Here is a 21,615-nt window from a genome sequence, read left to right as displayed (position 1 = left end):
GTTGTGAGGAGCTGTGTTGTGTGGAGCTGTGTTTTGTGGAGCTGTGTTGTGTGGAGCTGTGTTGTGAGGAGCTGTGTTGTGAGGAGCTGTGTTGTGTTGAGCTGTGTGGTGTTGAGCTGTGTTGTGAGGAGCTGTGTTCTGAGGAGCTGTGTTGTGTGGAGCTGTGTTGTGCTGAGCTGTGTTGTGTGGAGCTGTGTTGTGAGGAGCTGTGTTGTGAGGAGCTGTGTTGTGTGGAGCTGTGTTGTGAGGAGCTGTGTTGTGAGATGCTGTGTTGTGTGGAGCTGTGTTGTGTGGAGCTGTGTTGTGTGGGGCTGTGTTGTGTGGAGCTGTGTTGTGTGGAGCTGTGTTGTGTTGAGCTGTGTTGTGAGATGCTGTGTTGTGTGGAGCTGTGTTGTGAGGAGCTGTGTTGTGTTGAGCTGTGTTGTGTTGAGCTGTGTTGTGTTGAGCTGTGTTGTGTTGAGCTGTGTTGTGAGGAGCTGTGTTGTGAGGAGCTGTGTTGTGAGGAGCTGTGTTGTGAGGAGCTGTGTTGTGTTGAGCTGTGTTGTGTAGAGCTGTGTTGTGAGGAGCTGTGTTGTGAGGAGCTGTGTTGTGTGGAGCTGTGTTGTGCTGAGCTGTGTTGTGTGGAGCTGTGTTGTTAGGAGCTGTGTTGTGAGGAGCTGTGTTGTGTTGAGCTGTGTTGTGAGGAGCTGTGTTGTGAGGAGCTGTGTTGTGAGGAGCTGTGTTGTGTTGAGCTGTGTTGTGAGATGCTGTGTTGTGTGGAGCTGTGTTGTGAGGAGCTGTGTTGTGTTGAGCTGTGTTGTGTTGAGCTGTGTTGTGTTGAGCTGTGTTGTGTAGAGCTGTGTTGTGTTGAGCTGTGTTGTGTTGAGGTGTGTTGTGAGGAGCTGTGTTGTGAGATGCTGTGTTGTGTGGAGCTGCGTTGTGAGGAGCTGTGTTGTGTGGAGCTGTGTTGTGTTGAGCTGTGTTGTGTGGAGCTGTGTTGTGTGGAGCTGTGTTGTGAGGAGCTGTGTTGTGAGGAGCTGTGTTGTGTGAAGCTGTGTTGTGTTGAGCTGTGTTGTGAGGAGCTGTGTTGTGTGGAGCTGTGTTGTGTTGAGCTGTGTTGTGTGGAGCTGTGTTGTGTGGAGCTGTGTTGTGAGGAGCTGTGTTGTGAGGAGCTGTGTTGTGTGGAGCTGTGTTGTGAGGAGCTGTGTTGTGAGGAGCTGTGTTGTGGAGCTGTGTTGTGTGGTGCTGTGTTGTGAGGAGCTGTGTTGTGAGGAGCTGTGTTGTGTGGAGCTGTGTTGTGAGGAGCTGTGTTGTGAGGAGCTGTGTTGTGTTGAGCTGAGTTGCGTTGTGTTATGATTAAATTCACGGCTCTTATTTGTCCTGATGGATGTTGAGGATCTGGATTTTGTGTGCAGGGAACAATTTCAAGTTTTGCAGATGGCAGTAAACTTGTAAGGACTCCAAAACCATTTCCCTGGAAGAATTTAAAAATACATCCTTTTTAATTTGTGACAACAAATCTTAGCAGGACTTATACACTTAATGATAAGGTCCTCAGGAGTGTTGCTGAACAAAGAGACCTTGGAGTGCAGGTTCATATCTCCTTGAAAGTGGAGTCACAGGTAGATAGAATAGTGAAGAAGGCATTTGGTGTGCTTTCCTTTATTGAGTACCGGAGTTGGGAGGTCTTGTTGCGGCTGTTCAGGACTTTGGTTAGGCCACTTTTGGAATTTTGCATGCAATTCTGGTCTCCTTCCTATTGGAAGGATATTGTGGGACTTGAATGGGTTCAAAAAAGATTTACAAGGATGTTGGCAGGGTTGGAGGAGATGAACTATAGGGGGCGGTTGAATCGTCTAGGGCAGTTTTCTCTGGAGTGTCGGAGGCTGAGGGGTGACCTTATAGAGGTTTATAAAATCATGAGGGGCTTGGAATGGATAAATATACAAAGTCTCTTCCCTGAGGTGGGGGAGTCCAGAAGTAGAGGGCATAAGTTTAGAATGAGAGGGGAAAGTCATAAAAGAGATCTAAAGGGCAATTTTTTCACGCAGATGGTGGTACGTGTATAGAATGAGCTGCCAGAGGATGTGGTGGAGGCTAGTACAATAGCAACATTTAAGAGGCATCTGGATGGGTATATGAATAGGAAGGGTTTGGAGGGATATGGGCCGGGTGCTGGCAGGTGGGACTAGATTGGGTTGGGATATCTGGTCGGCATGGACGGATTGGGCCGAAGGGTCTGTTTCCATGCTGTACATCTCTCTGACTCTATGGCTCTACGTGGAACCCAGAATGACTCCGAGTGGATCATTAAGTCCAGCTCCATGAATTCCGAGCTTGTCAGGGAGAGGTCAGAAGGAGTCAGAGCTCCTGGTCAGTGGTCTCCCCAAGACTAACCGAATGGGTCTGACTGGGACAAGGTGCCTCACCTGCACCAAACAATATCATCCATTCCTTCAGCACTGCTTATAAAACTGAACTGGACAGCAGTGAGTTATCAATGAGGCCCAATGTGTCTTTTGACATTTAACCACAGTCAGGGGCTACAGGGATGGGCTTCCATTCAGAGCTGGGCTCGTGGTTTGTCCCTACCTGTCGTCATGGTAACGCTGAAGGGACATCTGTGTAAATGTCACAGAGCAGAATCAGTCTTGACTGAAACATGGATTGATCCTGGATTAACATCGAATTAATGTCCCCGTGCCAGGAAACAGACAGCTCGCCCCACGTGGAGAGTGTGGTGCGTCAGATAACACTGCTGGGACGGTCAATACAGAAATAACTAGCTTTCACATTCACACTAAGCTCAGCTTGTAATGTCACAGACCAGCCCAACGCAGTGAGCAGCAAAAACTATTGGAGACCAAGTCACAAAAGAATATTACCAAGTTGGTGGAGTGGGTATATCGGTGGCAGATGTACTTCTGTGCAGGGAAGTGTGTGGTGATGAACCTTAGCAGGAAGAACATTGAAACTGTGTATAAAATGGGGGTACAAGCCTAAAGGGGGTGTAGGAGAAGAGGGAGCTGGGCACACAGAGCATTGAAGGCAGCAGGACAGGTGGAGAGAGCAGGGAATAAAGCACACAGTGTCCTCAGTGTCATTCACAGGAGCATAGAGTACAAGAGCAAAGAGGTGGTGTTGAACTTGCTCTTGTTAGGGCTTGACTGGAGTGTTATGTATAGTTTGGATGCCACATTATAGGAAAGGTGTGAACACATTGGACGGAGTGATGAAGCAATTTACAAGAATGGTTCCAGGGATGAGGAACTTCAGTGATGAGGACAGATTGAAGAAGTTGGGATTGGTCTCCCTGGAGGGAAGAAAGCTGAGGGGAGATTCGATCGAGGTTTTTAAAGTCATGAGCCAGGCCGGATAGAGTAGGTCGGGAGAAGCTGTCCCCCCCTCGTAAAAGCAGCAAGTATGAGAGGGCATAGGTCGAATGTGGTGTGCAAAAGAATTAATGGAGTTTAATGCGGACAAGTGTGAGGTGATTCAGTTTGGTCGGAGTAACTGGAATGCAAAGTACTGGGCTAATGGTAAGATTCTTGGTAGTGTAGATGAGCAGAGAGATCTCAGTGTCCAGGTACACAGATCCGTGAAAGTTGCCACCCAGGTTGACAGGGTTGTTAAGAAGGCATACAGTGTTTTGGCTTTTATTAATAGAAGGATCGAGTTCCAGAGCCATGAGGTTATGCTACAGCTGTACAAAACTCTGGTACGGCCACACTTGGTGTATTGTGTACAGTTCTGGTCACTGCATTATAAGAAGGATGTGGAAGCTTTGGAAAGGGTGCAGAGGAGATTTATTCGGACGTTGCCTGGTATGGAGGGAAGATCTTACAAGGAAAGGCTGAGGGACTTGAGGCTGTTTTCATTAGAGAGAAGAAAGTTGAGAGGTGACTTAATAGAGACATACAAGATAATCAGAGGGTTAGATAGGGTGGACAGGGAGAGCCTTTTTCCAAGAATGGTGATGGCAAGCTAGAGGGGGCATAGCTTTAAATTGAGGGGTGATAGATATAGGAAGATGTCAGAGGTAGTTTCTTTACTCAGAGAGTAGTGGGGGCATGGAATGCTTTTTCAGGAGCGTTTCAAAGAGGAAAGGGGATTTCAGAGCACTGAGCCCAGGCTGCCAACGCTGGGCATAGTTTACGGGGCTGAACTGAGGGGGAAGGGTAGAATTGGGGGAAACTCCAATGACAGTTGGTATGTTGCCCTCAACACGAGAGGAAATGAGTCCAGGTATGAAGTTCCATTGTGTAGAACACTGTGGCTGGAGTACAGTGAGCAGCTCAGGTCCTCTCACTGAATGAAGGCTGTACCAGCCTTGAGGGAGTGCAGCCTGATTCCTGGGGATAGGGAGACTGTCTGATGGGGTGACACTGGGCCAGTAGGCCCGCGAGTATTGGAAAATGTGAGGTGATCTCGTCGCACGTTAAAGCATTCTTCTGAGATCCAGACAGAGTAGACGCTGAAAGGATGTTTCCCCTGGCTGTAGGGTTGGAAAGACAAACTATTTAAGACTGAGATGAGGAGTGACCACCTGCCTCAGATGGTGGAGAAGGTTTGCAATTCTCTGCCTCAGGGATTAGGACAGAGATTGACAGAGATCGATCAGTGCAGAGGGAGATGGGGATGGTGAGGGAGAAGAGGCACCATGGTCCAGCACAACAGAGCAGGACCAGGGGCCTGAATGGCCACCTCCTGCTCCTATATTCCTGATGACCTGATGTCATTCTGATGTAGCTGCTCACGCACATGCTCAGTAGCTATTCCCAGAGGAGCGGGATGACGAACAGGAATGTAAGACAGCTCCGTTAGCTCCACACGGGAAGCCAGGGAGTGACTTTGGACTGATAGATATGGACTGCACCAAGTGTAAGTCAGCTGGACTCATTCCATTCTCAATGATCCTGAGCTCAGGCTGATCCAATCCCCCCACCCCGTGCTCTCCTGTGGGACTTCCCAATTATTTGATCTTGTGGTTTCTTACCCCCCCTCAGGGGCAGTCGCCTGGGCTTCCTCCGGAGGTGGAATGATGCCTGTGCTAAGAATGACTTGAATTCCCTGAGGTAAGGTGTCTCCACTTAGTCACAGGATCAACAACTTTCATTTGCTGCTTTCCTCATCTCCAGCACACCTCTCCTCGGCCCCTCTCCCCTCCACCCATCCCTCCTTCCCTCTCCATTACTTTACTCTCCTGTTCCATCCACTCCCTTTCTCTCCCCCTCTCTAGAGTTTTTTAAATTCCTTAATTTCATTGCAGGTCCGCCCCACCCCTGGGACTGGGTGGGACAGTGGGTCAGACACTGTCCTTCCCCCCTCCTCCCTCTGGGACTGGGTGGGACAGTGGGTCAGACACTGTCCTTCCCCCCTCCTCCCTCTGGGACTGGGTGGGACAGTGGGTCAGACACTGTCCTTTCCCCCCTCCTCCCTCTGGGACTGGCTGGGACAGTGGGTCAGACACTGTCCTTTCCCCCCTCCTCCCTCTGGGACTGGCTGGGACAGTGGGTCAGACACTGTCCTTTCCTTCTCCCTCTGGGACTGGCTGTGACAGTGGGTCAGACTCTGTCCTTTCCTCCTCCCTCTGGGACTGGGTGGGACAGTGGGTCAGACTCTGTCCTTTCCTCCTCCCTCTGGGACTGGGTGGGATGGTGGGTCAGACACTGTCCTTCCCCCCTCCCTCTGGGACTGGCTGGGACAGTGGGTCAGACACTGTCCTTCCCCCCTCCCTCTGGGACTGGCTGGGACAGTGGGTCAGACACTGTCCTTCCCCCCTCCTCCCTCTGGGACAGTGGGTCAGACACTGTCCTTTCTCCCCTCCCTCTGGGACTGGGTGGGACAGTGGGTCAGACACTGTCCTTTCTCCCCTCCCTCTGGGACTGGGTGAGACAGTGGGTCAGACATTGTCCTTCCCCCCTCCTCCCTCTGGGACAGTGGGTCAGACACTGTCCTTTCTCCCCTCCCTCTGGGACTGGGTGGGACAGTGGGTCAGACACTATCCTTTCCTCCTCCCTCTGGGACTGGGTGCGACAGTGGGTCAGACACTGTCCTTCCCCCCCTCCTCCCTCTGGGACTGGCTGGGACAGTGGGTCAGACACTGTCCTTTCCCCCCTCCTCCCTCTGGGACTGGCTGGGACAGTGGGTCAGACACTGTCCTTTCCTTCTCCCTCTGGGACTGGCTGTGACAGTGGGTCAGACTCTGTCCTTTCCTCCTCCCTCTGGGACTGGGTGGGACAGTGGGTCAGACACTGTCCTTTCTCCCCTCCCTCTGGGACTGGGTGGGACAGTGGGTCAGACACTATCCTTTCCTCCTCCCTCTGGGACTGGGTGCGACAGTGGGTCAGACACTGTCCTTCCCCCCTCCTCCCTCTGGGACAGTGGGTCAGACACTGTCCTTCCCCTCCTCCCTCTGCGACCGGGTGAGACAGTGGGTCAGACATTGCCCTTCCAGCCCCCACCTGCCCTCTGGGACTGGGTGAGACAGTGGGTCAGACCCTGACCTTCCAGCCCCCCCGCCTGCCCTCAGGGACCGGGTGATCTGCTGAATAAAAGCTGTCTTCCTTTGCCTGTCTGGTTTCTGACGGTCTGTTGTTGTGTTTTGTCTCCAGGCCGACAGCAGAGGAAGTCGTGCAGTGGGGAGAATCCCTGGACAAGTTATTAGCTCATCGATGTGAGTACCTTAGTGTGTGAGAGAGGCTCACTGAATACATGTGTGCGTGGCATCAGGAGTGTGTGTGTGAAGGTGTACACACAGCACCCAGAGTGTAAGAGATATCTTTGATGTGTGTTTAAGGTTGGAGGAGAAATGAACAAATGGAGAATTTGATGATGGAGAGATCGATACAGACACAAAACGATAGGGCGAAGGTGAGATTGCTGGATAGATGGGTGATAGATAGATATTAATTATTAGACAGGGATAGATGGATTAAGAGATCAATATTGATTGATGGTTAAGGGATTGAATATTGCTGGATGGAAGGATTGAGGGAACGATGAAAGAAGAGATGTAGAGATGTGGAGTGATGGAGAGTTACAACTGAGATGGTGAGTGGAGCGATAGATTGTTGGAGAGCTGATGGATAGTTGGATAGACAGAGACATATGAGCAGATAGACAGACAGTGGGAGCCAGAACTCGGCTTATGGAGAGATCAATGTAAATTGATGAAAATGAATAAGCTATAAGTAATGGGCCGATTATTGTTTGGCCAAGCGATGTCCACTCTGTTCTGAAGTACTCCTATTTATGGTTTCCCCTGGCAGCAGGACCTGTTCGAATCTGATTTCCCTGGAAAGTATCCTTTGTTGAGAATGTGTTGGCACTGTGTTCTACCTCTGTCTGTTGTATGACTGTCTGTTATAAACTGCGCCTGTAGTACCAGGCAGTGTCAACAGATGGTGGTGCTGCACAGCTTGGCTGAAAAATGGTGGGTGCCGCCCCCTGTGGGCACTGTTGAGGTGGTGCTGTCAGATTTATTTCCATAAACAGAAGAAGCAGAAATGACCAAGAGAGAAATTCTTTGCCTCAGTAATGGACTTTTTAGGTTAGATTACTTACAGTGTGGAAACAGGCCCTTCGGCCCAACAAGACCACACCACCCGCCTTGGCACAACCCACCCATACCTCTACCTTTACCTAACACTACGGGCAATTTAGCGTGGCCAATTCACCTAACCTGCACATTTTTTTTGGACTGTGGGAGGAAATTGGAGCAAACTCACGCAGGCACGGTGAGAAACTCCACACAGTCAGTCGCCTGAGTCGGGAATTGAACCCAGGTCTCTGGCACTGTGAGGCAGCAGTGCTAACCACTGTGCCGCCCACAAGGCTTTTGCTCACAAACACAGTCCAGGCCAGCGAAGGGATGGCCTGCGAGAATGACGTGATCACTGGCTGTGGTGGGATTCAAACCCACGCCCCAACTGAGACTGGAACTTGAGTTGGCCACACTACCAAGGCAATAAAATTATTTGAGAGGTTTCCATACTGTAGAGGATCTAATCTAATCTACAGTTCAAGAGGTTCATTCGTGGATTTATTTTATATAGAGATGTTTCAGCATGGGATCCTTTGGCCCAACATGTGTGTGATGGTGATCTGATATTCATTTATTCTCATCTAATTTTCCAGGACTCAGCTGGCCATGGATACCATGGCCTTTCAATTAATCATCTAAATACTTTATCAAGGTTGGAAGGGTTCCCACCTCTAACACTGTTTGAGATAGTGTCTTCCAGATGTCCACCACTCTATGGGTAAAGAAATCCCTCCTTTCTTATAAGACTGTGGCCCGTATTATTGATCCCGCTCTGAATAGGAATCTCTTTCTCCCCCATCTCCCTTGTCTATGCCCCTCAGAGCTTGGTACACCTCAGTCAGGTTCCCCCTCAGCCTTCTCTCCTCCAAAGAAAATCTCTGCAGTCTCCTTCACAGCTGAACCACTCCAGCCCTGGCAACTTTCTGGTGAATCTTCTCTGTGTCATCCCATCCCTCCTGTAGCGTGGTTACCAGAACTGCACACCAGCCGTGGCCTAACTAACGGGGTGTTCAGCTCGGTCGTTCTTATATTCAATCATGGTGGCACAGTGGTTAGCACTGCTGCCTCAGCGCAAGGGACCCGGGTTCGATTCCCAACCTCAGGAGACTGTCTGTGTGGAGTTTGCACATTCTCCCTGTGTCTGTGTGGGTTTTAGTCTGGGTGCCTACAGTCCAAAGATGTGCAGGTTAGGGTGGATTGGGCACGCTAAATTGACCATTTTGTCTAGGGATGTGTGGGTTAGCTGTGAGAAAGAAATGCAGAGTGAGAGGGTCTGGATGGGGGGTGTGTGCTGTTTGGAGGGCCGGTGTGGACTCAATGGGCCAAATGGCCTGCTTCCACATCATAGGGGTACTATGATAGTGAGAGATAATCACAGTGCATGACATGATGGTATATCACCATGCAGCATTCGCATCTCAGAGTGACCACCATCGAGCTGAGATGTTCAAGTTGCTTCTGCCCCTTCTCCAATGGTGTCCTGAACATTTCCCTGCCTTTGGCACTGCCCCACCCCCACCTCCCCTCTGGCCGCTCACATGGTCCTGAAGGAGGGAGGCAGGATCACACCATTCCCACCTCCCGCGGGTCAGACAGGAACAAGTGCAGTTCAGGCCCCAGTCTCTGGCCTGTGAAGGTGGCTGCGTCTCCCGCAGGGGAATGCTGAAGGGTTCAGGGAAGAGCCTGTGAACGCAGGCGGAGATTGTGTTTCACAACACAACGGACACAGTCCTGTCGTACACACAAAACAGACCCAGGAACACAGGCAGAAATCAGTGTGACTTTAGATTTTGTTTAGGTTAGATTTCCTGTAGTTTGGAAACAGGCCCTTCGGCCCAACAAGTCCACACCAACCCTCCTGAAGAGTAACCCACCCAGACCACTTCCCCTAACCTCCATTTACCCCGACTAATGCACCTACCATTATGGACAATTTAGCATGGCCAATTCACCTGACCTGCACATCTTTGGACTGTGGGAGGAAACTGGAGCACCCAGAGGAATGTCACGCAGACACAGGGAGAATGTGCAAACTCCACACAGACAGTTGCCTGAGGGTGGAATCGAACCTGGGTCCCTGATGCTGTGAGGCAGCAGTGCTAACCACTGGGACCATGTCCTCCCAGTCTTCAGTGATATGATGGCATTTGCCCTTCACGGTGAGAGGTTTGAAATACAGAAGCAAGGAGGTCTCATTGCAGCCGAACTGGGCCTTGGTGTGGCCCCACCTGGAGGATTGGGAACAAGCTTTGGGGTCTCCTATCTCCAGAAGAGATAGACTCACAATCAGGGGAGTTCAGGGAAGCTCCATTAGACTGATTCCTGGGAAGGGTGACTTCTTCCCGTGAGGACAGATCGGTGTGGCTGGGCCTATATTCACTGGAGTTTAGAAGAATGAGAGGAAATGTCACAGAAACCTATAAAACTCTGACAGGGCTGGAAGAACTGGAGGACGCTTTCTCTGGCCAGGATCCAATACAAGGGATCTCAGGATACTGGGAAGACCATTTCGGGCTGAAAGGAGGAGACATATCTTCACTCAGAGGGTGGCATATCTGTAGAATTCTGTACCACAGAAGGCTGTGGAGGCGAAGTCACTGAATATGTTTAGGAAAGAACTAGACCTTTGGAAGCTCCAAGTGTCATGGGGCATCGCTAGAGAGTGGGAGTGCATATGGTACCAAGAGGGGGGTGGTCAGCACTGTTGAATGTACCAGAACAGGCTCAGTGGCCTAACTGGCCTCCTCCTGATCCCAGGTTCTATGTTTCTCTTATTTCCTCTGGTTTTTCATAAATTTAGCAATTACAAGACCTTAAATTGTGAATGTTGAAGCATCATTGAGTGTACTTCTGATGGATTGAAATTGTTACTCTGTAAATGGACTGTAGTGTGAATGTCTTATCTGAAGGTACACATACACATAACAATCCTATCTCTGTCCGGTAACAACAGAGGGCAGTGAACAATGGGTACACCCTCTAACATAGATTAACTCATGACCCGAGAGAGGTCTTTATAAACCTGAAAGACTTCAGTAGGGCAGATGTGACAAAGATATTCCCATTCACTGCGGATGGGAGATGAACATGATTCGGTCACTCATAAATCCCTGGGAGAAAGTGAGGATTGCAGATGCTAGAGATCAGGATCAAAAAGTTCAGTGCTGGAAATGCACAGCCAGTCAGGCAGCTTCCAAGGAGCAGGAGGGTCGAGGCTTGGGCATAAGCCTCATTCCTGATGAAGGGCTTATGCCTGAAACATCAATTCTCCTGCTCCTCGGATGCTGCCTGACTGGCTCTGCTATTCCAGCACCACACTCATAAATCCTGTTGGGAATTCAGGAAAAAACTCGGATGCCTGGAAAGTGGTGAAGGTTGCTCCCGCAAGGGAAATGTCGTGTATCGATCATCTCTTGGGGAAGTGGGATAAAGACACACGGGAGAAAGGAATAGAGGGTAAAGGGTCATGTGGAGCATGAGCCTATCTCTATGTGTGGTGCACGTTCTGTGTAAAACCCCAGGGAAATCCTCAGGTCCAGAGTGTGGAGTCTGTCGTCACTGTTTGTGTTGGATTGGTTGGGAATATGCAGGGGGAGGGACATTTTTTTTTACCCCTCAGCGATTATTCCTGCTGTTTTATTTATATATATTTTTTCATGTGGGCATTACTGGCAAGGCCTACAGATTAGTCGCCCTTGAATTTAATGATTTGCGTGGGCCATGGCTGAGAGTCAGCCACGTTGCTGTGGGTCTGGAGTCACATGTCAGATTTCCCTTGGGAATGAGTGAATGGAATGGATTTTAACAACAATCCATGATCGTTACCATGGTCACCATCGCTGAGACTGGCCCGCTTTACGAACTGAACTGAAAATCCCATCAGGAGGCGGGATATGAACCGCGGTCCCCCGAGCATTGTCCTGGGTGATGAGGCCAGTGACATTCCCATTGAGCTCCTGCCTCCTTGAATCCAGGTGAATGTTGGGAGGGTTCTGGTTGGGGAAGGTGGTGAGAGGGTACAGGCAGAAGTTCCCCATGACCATGCTCTGCTTGCCCTCCCCTCAGATGGCCTGATTGCCTTCAAAGGTTTCCTTCGCACGGAGTTCAGCGACGAGAACATTGAGTTCTGGCTGGCATGTGAGGATTACAGGAACACCAAATCCAACAGCAAACTCACATCCAAAGCCAAGAAGATCTTCGAGGAGTTCATCGATACCCACGCCCCCAGGGAGGTAAGAGCCCACTGGGTTTCTGCGCACAGGGACTGAAACGATCTAGCAGCTGGGATAGGACCACGTTCCCCTTCCTCAGTCAGCTCCATAGCAACCACTCACTTTTACGCACAAGGGAGTGTCCCCTCTCCAGGACCATTGCTCCCAGTCGGAATTGTGGCTCTGAGGGGATAGCAGGAAGGTGCCTGGAGGTTCACACAAAGGGGCAGGTTCTGAGGAGGAGAGTGAGGTAGCAAAAGGCAATGAGGGTCCAAGGAGCTCAGGCAGCTGGAGGCTGAGAGGGAGAGAAACCTAACCGGAAGGGCTGAATGGCCTGCTGCAGTGTTACAAATGTAAAGCTGGCTAATGGACATGGGCTGTGTGAGTCACTTCCAGCAACACCTTAAGTGGGGTTGGGGGGCATGGAATTCAGAGGGATGGAGAGACAACTGGTAAATGCTCTGTGCTGTCACTGACAGTGTCTTACCTAGGGAGGGGGTCACACATGGACAGGAGGGGGGGGAATTAGGAGAGCAGAAATTTACCAACCTGAAATCTAACGTCCTTTTCCACTTGTGTACCCTAACCCCCTCTCTCCTCCACCCCCACTCTCTCTCCCCCACTCTCTCTCTCCTTCCATCTCTTCCACCCTCTCTTTCTCCCATTCTCTCTCCATCCCTCTCTCTACTTCCCTCCTTCTCTCTGTCTCTCCCACCTCATCTTTCCCTATATCTCTCCTTCCTTCTCCCTCTCCCTCCCTTTGTCTCTCTCTTTCTTCCTCCTGCCCTGTCCCTTTCTCTATCCTCTCTCTCCCTCTCTCTCTTCTTGCCACCTCTCTTTCTCTTCCTATCTCCCTTCTGTCCTGCTTTTCTCCCCCTCTCTCTCTTTTTCCCTGTCTCTCGCTCTGTTTCTCTCTGTCCCCCCTTCCCCCACTCTCCCTCTTCTTCCCCTCTTTGCCCCTCCCTTTCTCTCCCTCACCTTTTGCTCTATCTCTTCTCCTCCATCCCTCCCCGCCCACCTCTTCCTCTCCCTTTTCCAATCTCTTCCTGCCTCTCTTACTCTATCCCTCTCTCTCCCTCCCTTCCCCACTCTCCGTCTCGCTCCGTCCCTCTCTCACATACCTCTCTTTCCCTTCCCCTCTCCCCACCCACTCTTCCCCTCCTTCTTTCCCCCCTCACTCCCCCATTCTCCCCCTCTCTCCCCTTCCTCCCTCTCTCCACCGTCCCTCTTTCCACCTCCCTCTCTCCCCCTCCACCTCACTCCCTCACTCTCTCTCTCTCCCCCTCCCTCTCTCCCCCCTCCTCCCCCCACTCTCCCTTACTCCCCCTCCCTCTCTACCCTTTCCTCTCTCCCCTCCCCTCCTTCTCTCCCCCTCCCTCTATCTCCCTTCCCCTCCCTCATCCACTCTCCCTTTCCCCCTCCCTCCCCCACTCTCCCTCTCTCCTCCCTCCCTCTCCCTCTCTCACCCTCTCTACCTCTCCCTACCTCCCTCCCTCTCTCCCCCTCCCTCTCTCCCTCACCCTCTCTCCTCCCCTCCCCAGGTTAACCTGGACTCTCACACCCGGGAGGTGACCTCCAATAATGTGCTGAGCCCCACCCGCTCGACCTTTGACCTGGCCCAGAAGCGGATCTTCGGCCTGATGGAGAAGGATTCCTACCCTCGCTTCCTGCGCTCCCAGTTCTACCTGGACTTGTCAGGCCCCGGGAAGCTGAACGGGGTGGTGTAGGAAGGGGGTGGGGGTGGGGGTGGAGGGGGGGTGATCCTGATCCACTGCACTCCATCTCCCCTTCTCCCCCTCCCCCCCAGGGTTTGCATGCTGCCTCCAAACCCCCCACAACCACAGCGGCTCCCCCACCCCAAACCAACTCCCCCTCCCAGGCCCAGGGGACAGAACCACATCACATCATCTTTGACACGTTGCCTGCGACATGAGGAGGAGAATTAATGGCCATCTTCCCGGCTGCTGGAATGACTCTGGGTGATGCCACATTCCTGGTTTTGGAATGACTCTTGGTGATGCTGCGTTCCTGGATTTGGAATGATTCTTGGTGATGCCATGTTCCTGGTTGGTGGAATGACTCTGGGTGATGCCACATTCCCAGTTTTGGAATGACTGTCAGTAATGCCACATTCCTGGTTTTGGAATGACTCGAGGTGGTGCAACGTTCCTGGTTGGTGAAATACTCTGAGTGAAGCCATGTTCCCGGCTGGTGGAATGACGTTCGGTGATTGGTCGGTTTAAGACAGAACCACAGTGAAGGAGATGGCCGCTCTTGCCTCCCACCGTTGCTGCGGTGACCTCGCGGTGCCATGCATGTCTATTTATTGTCAGACTGTATCCAAGATGGCCGAAAGTGAAGGTGATCCAGATAGGGGTGTACCTGGCACCTCGCCTGTGATAACTGTCTGTTTATTTATTGTTTCCCCTGCCACCCTCTGGGCAGTGATCACACTGGGAAAGGGTTGGTACCTTTACTGACTTGGCTCTGTCTGGGGAAGGGGCAAAAGGCATCAGGATGGTTCACATCAGATGATGCCAATAGCTCAGTGGGGTCAGTCGTACCTCCTGGCCTGGTATGGACGAAGGCTGCAGATTCACAGGATTCAGCTTTAACGTCCCCCTATATTATTGTCGCATTTTATTTATTGTATTTCAAATGGCCTGCATGTTCCCACCTCCCATTTACACACACAACTAGGCCCTTCAGCCCTTCACACCTGTGTCTATGCTTTTCAAGCACCAGCCTTTTGGAATGTGTACCCGCTATAAGGTTGGGTAAGGAGTCTGTTCGACTGCCAGGGGCATTGCAGGCAAACCTGCCACCCTTGCTGTGCCCATCCTGTCACAGATCCACCCCCCCACCCCCCCACGCCGGGAGCGGGAACATCATCCCTGCAGAACAAGTATGGGGGTATGGGGTGTATGTTGTCACCACCTTGGCAGAGAGTACCCAGCGCCATGGGAAATGAAGCAGGGCAGGACACTGAGCCGTCAAGACGTTGCTCTCAGCTGTGGGTACACCCAGGGAGCTGCCCACAACTGTGTGGAGGAGGCTTCACTTTCAATACAATCAAAGGTTTGGAATAAACTGTCCCTGTCCATCAGAGACAGCAACAGAAACACTCAGTGACCACAGTTTACCCATCATCCCACACCTGGTCTCTGACTCCGTGGTGACTTGAGACGGGATGGTTGGGTCTTGGACTCAGCCGACAACTTTCCTTGCTATCAGCCAAGTAAAAAGAAGCTATCTATTGCCAGTGGAACTGCAGGAATATTCCCAGGTGGTATGGTTCCTTCCCATATTTTCCCTGCTCTAGACAGACCAGTTCAATCCCAATTCCAGATGAATTTTCCGGTCCTGTTCACATCCCTGCCTTCCAGTCTGGTAGATGACAGACATAGGAGGAGGCTTCAGTCAAAGGGATTCCCAATCACACAGTCATTGGGATTTAGAATTTCACTCACATTCCCAATCTCACAGTCACTGAAATTCTGATTCCCGTTCACATTCCCAGTGCATTTACATTCTTAATCCTAGTCACATTCCCAACTCCTTCATGCTCTCAATTTCGTTCATATTCCCAATTCCACGACACTGACAGCTCCAGTAAATTTCCAATCCCCCATTCACGTTCCCAATCCAATCCCCTTTACATAATCTCAGCCCCAGAAACAATCTCATTCCCACTCAGTTTTAACTTAACACCCACCCTCCATCCCATTCACAATATTGGACCAATTCATGGTCTTAGCCATGCCTTTTTATTTGTGGGACATGGGCAATGCTGGCCGGCCCAGCATTTATTTCCCTGTCCCATTCCAGCCTGAAATGGAGGAGCTGATTTAACCCCCCACCGTGTGGATAGCAGCTGGAGGGCACGCTGTTCATGTTCACACCCGCTGCTGGGTTTACCTGAGGTGTTTATGGCAGGAACCAGAGTTACCCCATTACCACGGGCCCTCACAGCCCTGAGGTGACTGTAATGAACATCACTGCCACAGTGGTTAGTACAGTACCTTCCCACCTTGGGATCTCCTGTGCACCTGACTGCAATGGCCTCCAAATGCCCATTTTGCGGACCCTGTGCCTGCCCCACATCAACTCACTGACCCTCTCAGATAAGCTCCGTGACGGTTTTCCCCCGGTCACAAAGTTTTGATATTCCACTCCTCCAAAATAGCCAGGTCCCACCAGGCTTTGGGCAAGATGTCCATGTTCAACTGCGTCTCCAGGGGTTTAATATCACCCCCCTGTGGGATACAGTGCAACCCAGCATTAATTTTGAAATATTCTAAAATCCCCACGGAGGTGAGAGCTTTTTGAAGGTACAATCCCCACTGGCAGGGAGCATTACACTGACCGGAGGTGAGTTTACAGTAAAGTGTCTGCACTGATGTCTTGGTCCATTAAAAATATCAAATAAAAACATGTTCATTCTAACTGAGCCTTGGGCTACAGCGTCAGTGTACCATGGCTGTCTAACTGGCAAACCCAGGAAGGGTTGTTACTCACCCTCAGGATGATGGGCATCATGGGCAAAACCCAGCTCCAACGCCCAATGAGACCTTTCTCGGTGTTTAAGAGTGGGTTGAGGTGGTGGTGCTGGAGTCACATGGTCTTACTGTGGGTGTGAATGATCCCGATGTTGGGCATCGAGCCAGTGGGTCTATTCCTGTACCAGATACTGCGTTGGTAAACCCTCCCCCTATCCCAGCTACAATGGAACTGCATTGGTAAACCCTCCCCCTGTCCCAGCTACAATGGGACTGTGTTGGTAAACCCTCCCCCTGTCCCAGCTACAATGAGACTGTGTTGGTAAACCCTCCCCCTGTCCCAGCTACAATGGGACTGCGTTGGTAAACTCTCCTCCTGTCCCAGCTACAATGAGACTGTGTTGGTAAACCCTCCCCCTGTCCCAGCTACAATGGGACTGCGTTGGTAAACCCTCCCCCTGTCCCAGCTACAATGGGACTGCATTGGTAAACCCTCCCCCTGTCCCAGCTACAATGGGACTGCGTTGGTAAACCCTCCCCCTGTCCCAGCTACAATGGGACTGCATTGGTAAACCCTCCCCCTGTCCCAGCTACAATGGGACTGCATTGGTAAACCCTCCCCCTGTCCCAGCTACAACAGGATTGCGTTGGAAAACTCTCTCCCTGTCCCAACTACAATGGGACTGTGTTGGTAAGCTGTCATGAGGTGGTGTTGGCTCAGGGGCTTTGTTGCTGAATGTGGTGTTTGGGTGGGTTTGGGTCATTGCCAGAACATTCTGTCGGTCAGTGCATTTCCTCTTTTGCGAGAGATGTGTTTGGGACACGCTCAGAAATATTTAGGATAAAATTTGCCTTGGGGTTTTTTTACGCTAAGCTGGTAGGTTATAAATCCCTCGTGATCTTTAATTCTCTCAAAGTTAGTTGAGTTGAGAATCAGATGGGAAACAAATTGACACTTGCCCCGTTTCCCTGCTACAGCCCAGAGGGAACCGTTCCTGCATTGTGTTGTGGTGTGGTCACACATCGGGAAGGTAAAGCAGATAGTGGGCTCGAGCAGCACCATGTCACAACAGGTTCACATCATCCCACTGAGTGCGACAGGTCAGTGAGAGCAACACCTGCTCCCCACAACTAAATCAAGGACCCAGGGTCCTGGTGTGTGTGTGTGTGTGTGTGTGTGTGTGTGCATGTATGTGTGTGTGTGTGTGTGTGTGTATCTGTGTGGTGCCTGTCTGTGTGTAGGTGTATATGTACACACACACACACACACACATCGTTGACGGGTCTGAGCCTGTGAGACCACTTCCCTCCCCCAGGGTGAGAAATCCTTAATCAAACAACACCCCTGGGTGCCATGCCCTAGGAAGGCACAGAGAGACAGAGGCAGTGAGGGAGCCATAGTGAAAACTAAATCCTCTGCTTCGAGTCATGGGTGAGATCCAAGCAATTTGCTTTCCATTCACAAGCATCTTACCCATTTCAACAAGCTCATTCGACATTCCCATAGAAACCATTTCAATGGATCAGCTCCTTCCCCGTGAGCTTCCGTATAGATCCCATGAAGACTGTCACCTTGGTAACACTGTCACTCACTCCTTCACTTGGTTATAAATTCAGTTTGGAATAAGGAATATTTCATCGTATTTCTTCTAAGTGTATTTGTGGGATGTGGATGTCACTGGTTGGGCCCAGTGTTTACTGTTGCCCCTTGAGAAGCTGCCTTCCTGAACCATGCAGTCTATATCATAGAGTCATAGACATGTACAGAATGGAAACAGACCCTTCGGTCCACTCGTCCAGACCGAACAGTATCCTAAATTAATCTAGTCCCACTTGCCAGCTTTAGGCCCATATCCCTCTAAACCCTTCCTATTCATATATCCATCCAGGTGCCTTTTAAATACTGCAACTGCACCAGCCTCCACCACTTCCTCTGGCAGCTCATTCCATACACACACCACCCTCTGTGTGTGAAAAAGTTTCTCAAAATGTCCCTTAGGTCCCTTTTACATTTTTCCCTTTTCACCCGAAACCTATGCCCTCTAGTTCTGGACTCCCTGACCCAGGGAAAAGACTTTGTCTATTTACTCTATCTGTGCCCCTCATGATTTTATAAACCCCTATAAGGTCACTCTCAACCTCTGACACTCCTGGGAAAACAGCCCCAGCCTATTCAGCTTCTCCCTATAACTCAAACCCTCCAATCCTGGCAACATCCTTGTGCTGGAGGTAGTCTCACAATGCCCTTGGGGAGTGACTTTTGACCCAGTGGGAGTGAAGGAATGGTGATGTACTTCCAAGCTGAAAATGTGTTGCTGGTTAAAGCACAGCAGGTCAGGCAGCATCTCAGGAATAGGGAATTGCTGTGCTTTAACCAGCAACACATTTTCAGCTGTGATCTCCAGCATCTGCAGACCTCATTTTTTACTTGATGTACTTCCAAGTCATATAAGCAAATAAAAACATAAACAAATAGGAGGACTATAACACTGCCACTCAATGTTATCGTAACTGATTCAACTTTGGCCTTAACTCTGCTGCCTCATCCTGTAAAACCCTGACACCCCTACTCTTCAGAGCCTGTCAGCCAGCCTTAAACAAATTCAGTGGCCCTGGTCCACCACTCCACCTCAAAGACCCTCTGAGAGGAGATTCCCCTTCACCTCTGTATTAAATGAGAGATCCTGTGTTTATAAACTGTTGCTGAGTTGGTGATTTCCCCCAACAAATGATTGTGTTCCAGGTTCATGCTCACCAATGCCCAGTCCAGTTGTGATCAAATGTCCCAATTTCCTCAGCATTTTCCTATAATTCCCTGTTATGACTCACTGCTGGAGCAGGTGGGACTTGAACCCATCTAGTTCTCCCAAGCTCAAACATAGGGACACTACATCTGCACCACAAGAACCCTTGTCCCAGTTTCAATGTTGCATTCTCCTGCAATAAAGGCTGACCTTCCATTTGCCTTTCTAGTCACTGATGGACATGGAAATATTGTGTTTCATGTCCACTGACTCCCAGATCCCATTGTACTGTAGCATTGGGCAGTCTCTACCCCTCTCTCTCTCTCTCTCTCCCTCACTCTCTCTCCCTCCCTCTCTCTCCATTGTTCTTTTCTTCAGTCCAATGTGAGCCACCTCACATTTTCCATTTTATACTGCAGCTGATAACCTTTTGACTTTCTACTGAACTTTTCTGAAATAGCTACGGAGAGGCTGGTATCCCATCAGCAAGTCCCCCGTTATTCATACAGAGGCAATACTAAAGCAAAGGAATTGAATTGAACTGAATTGAATTGAATTTATTGTCACATGTACCAAGGCACAGTGAAAAGTGTTGCTCACAAGTGATAATAAATTCAATTTAATTACTTTGCTTTAGTATTGCGTCTTCAGAGCCAGCTCTCAAAGTGCCAGATTCCTGTTTTTTACCTTTATTTTGCCTTTAATTTCCCCTTTCCCCCACATTACTATCTGACAGCGGTAGTGCTTATTTTTCCCCAGTAGCCATGTCGCATGTGTGCAGGTGTCAGACACAGTGAAAAACAACAAGTGTGTAAATCTTTCTTTATCTTCCACCACCAGGAAGAAAGAAAACACCTGAGTGATCCGTGACAAGCAGTGCCCTTCACCTCAAAGGGCAATGCCAGACCCCTGTTTATTTTTTTAACAGGATGTCTGACACTCCCGTTTATCTATTTATTTATTTTTTCCTGTTTTTTTTGTTACCCCCCACACTCCTGCCTAACTGCGGTAGTGCTTATTGTTTTCCCCAGCACCCATGGTGTGTGTGTGCAGGTGTGAGACCCAGTGAGAGACACAAGGTGTCCGAATCTTTATTCAATTTCCACCACCAGGAAGAAAGGAAACACCCGAGTGGCCTGTGACAAGCAATGCCCTTCACCTCAAAGGGCAATGCTGCGTGATCAAACTCTGAAGGAGAGGGCAGGGGTTAAATCAAAATAGAATTGGACAGGGAAATAATACGCTCCACTCCCTCTCCCTGAACAACTCCAGGGTGTTGGTGGACACTGCGTGCTCCTTTTCCAGTGACACCCAGGCTTTAGTGTAACCGCGGAAGAGGGGCAGGATCTATCAAATAGGACTCTCTGATTGGACCACATTAAGAGCCCCAGTCAGGGAACTCATATTCTAGGAGATCCGATCACTGTACTTTGCAGATTCCTGGTACTCCAGCCAATTGCATTTGGCACTCCACCTGGTCTAATTTGCCAACCAGAAAAGGACCTACTTATCCTAACTCTGCTTCCTGTTCATCCTGCTAATTCTCTATCCGTGGTGATACATTATCCCCAATGCTTTGTTTACTTCATAATGTGGCACCTAATCAAATTTCTTTTGGAAAATCCAAATACATTCCATCTAATGATGATACTTTATCAACCTTGCTCAATACACCGGGGCGGTGGTGGTCTAGTTACATTGTCACTGCACTCATAGACGAGAGAACCAACTGAATGTTCCAGGGTCATGAGCTCAAATCCGACCAAAGCAGATGGAGAAATGTGACTTCAACACAGAAACTGACAACCGTCATTTGTCGTAAAATCCCATCGGACTCACTCATACCCTTTAAGGAAGGAGATCTGTCCTTCCATGGTCTGGCTCAAATGTGACATCAGACCCACAGCAATGTGGTTGATTCTGAACTACCCTCTCCAGAATGAGTCCTGCCCAGGAATGAATGAAAAAGACACTCTCAGATCTGATGGTGAGAAAGTTTACCTGCTCCCTTTGTCCTTTTGGGTGGTCAAGGGCATTGGTTTGAAAGCTATTGCTGCTGTTCTTGTCTGCTGGCAGTGCAGGAGGGAGCGAATATTGAAGCTGGGGGAATGGGACACCCATTAAACAGGCAGCTCAGCCCTGGGTCCAGCTGGATGGGGGATTGGTTAGAACTGCATTCACCCAGGTCAGAGGAGTGCAAATGCAGAGGGAGTGAATGGATATTGAACTGGAGGGGCATCACAGTCATCACTGCGCGAACATGAATGTTTAAAGTTGTCATGAGAATCTGCTCAATTTTCAAACAACCCAAGATGGTATCCTCCTCCCTCACAATGAAGGTAAATTGTCATCTGAGGTTACAGAACTCAGTGCTTAGAGCACTGGCCTTGTAGACCAGCGGCCATGGCTTTGAGTCTCACTTGGGCCTTGGAGACTTTTCAGTTGGGTGGCATGGTGGCTCAGTGGTTAGCACTGCTGCCTCACAATGCCGGGGACCTGGTTCAATTCCAATGACAGTCTTTGTACATTCTCCCTGGGTCTGCAGCGGTTCCCTCTTGAGTGTGCCACAGTCCAAAAACTGTGTGGATTGGCCATGGGGAAATGTCGGGTGTGGGTCTGGGTGGGATGCTTTTTTG

General features: G+C 50.2%; 1 protein-coding gene across 1 annotated transcript in view; it reads left to right on the top strand.

Annotated features, from left to right (window-relative positions):
- Positions 1-13,463, top strand: part of LOC132832936 (regulator of G-protein signaling 3-like) — a 127,668-nt gene extending 114,205 nt beyond the window's left edge. The window contains exons 4-7 of the mRNA XM_060851178.1: positions 4,986-5,054; positions 6,594-6,655; positions 11,591-11,757; positions 13,278-13,463. Coding sequence (XP_060707161.1) covers positions 4,986-5,054; positions 6,594-6,655; positions 11,591-11,757; positions 13,278-13,463 — 484 coding nt within the window. The remainder of the gene's footprint in view (positions 1-4,985; positions 5,055-6,593; positions 6,656-11,590; positions 11,758-13,277) is intronic.
- Positions 13,464-21,615: the final 8,152 nt, after the last annotated feature.

This window comes from Hemiscyllium ocellatum, chromosome 35, assembly GCF_020745735.1.
Source record: "Hemiscyllium ocellatum isolate sHemOce1 chromosome 35, sHemOce1.pat.X.cur, whole genome shotgun sequence".
NCBI classification, from domain to species: Eukaryota; Metazoa; Chordata; class Chondrichthyes; order Orectolobiformes; family Hemiscylliidae; genus Hemiscyllium; species Hemiscyllium ocellatum.
This window is presented reverse-complemented; position numbering and strand designations above follow the sequence as displayed.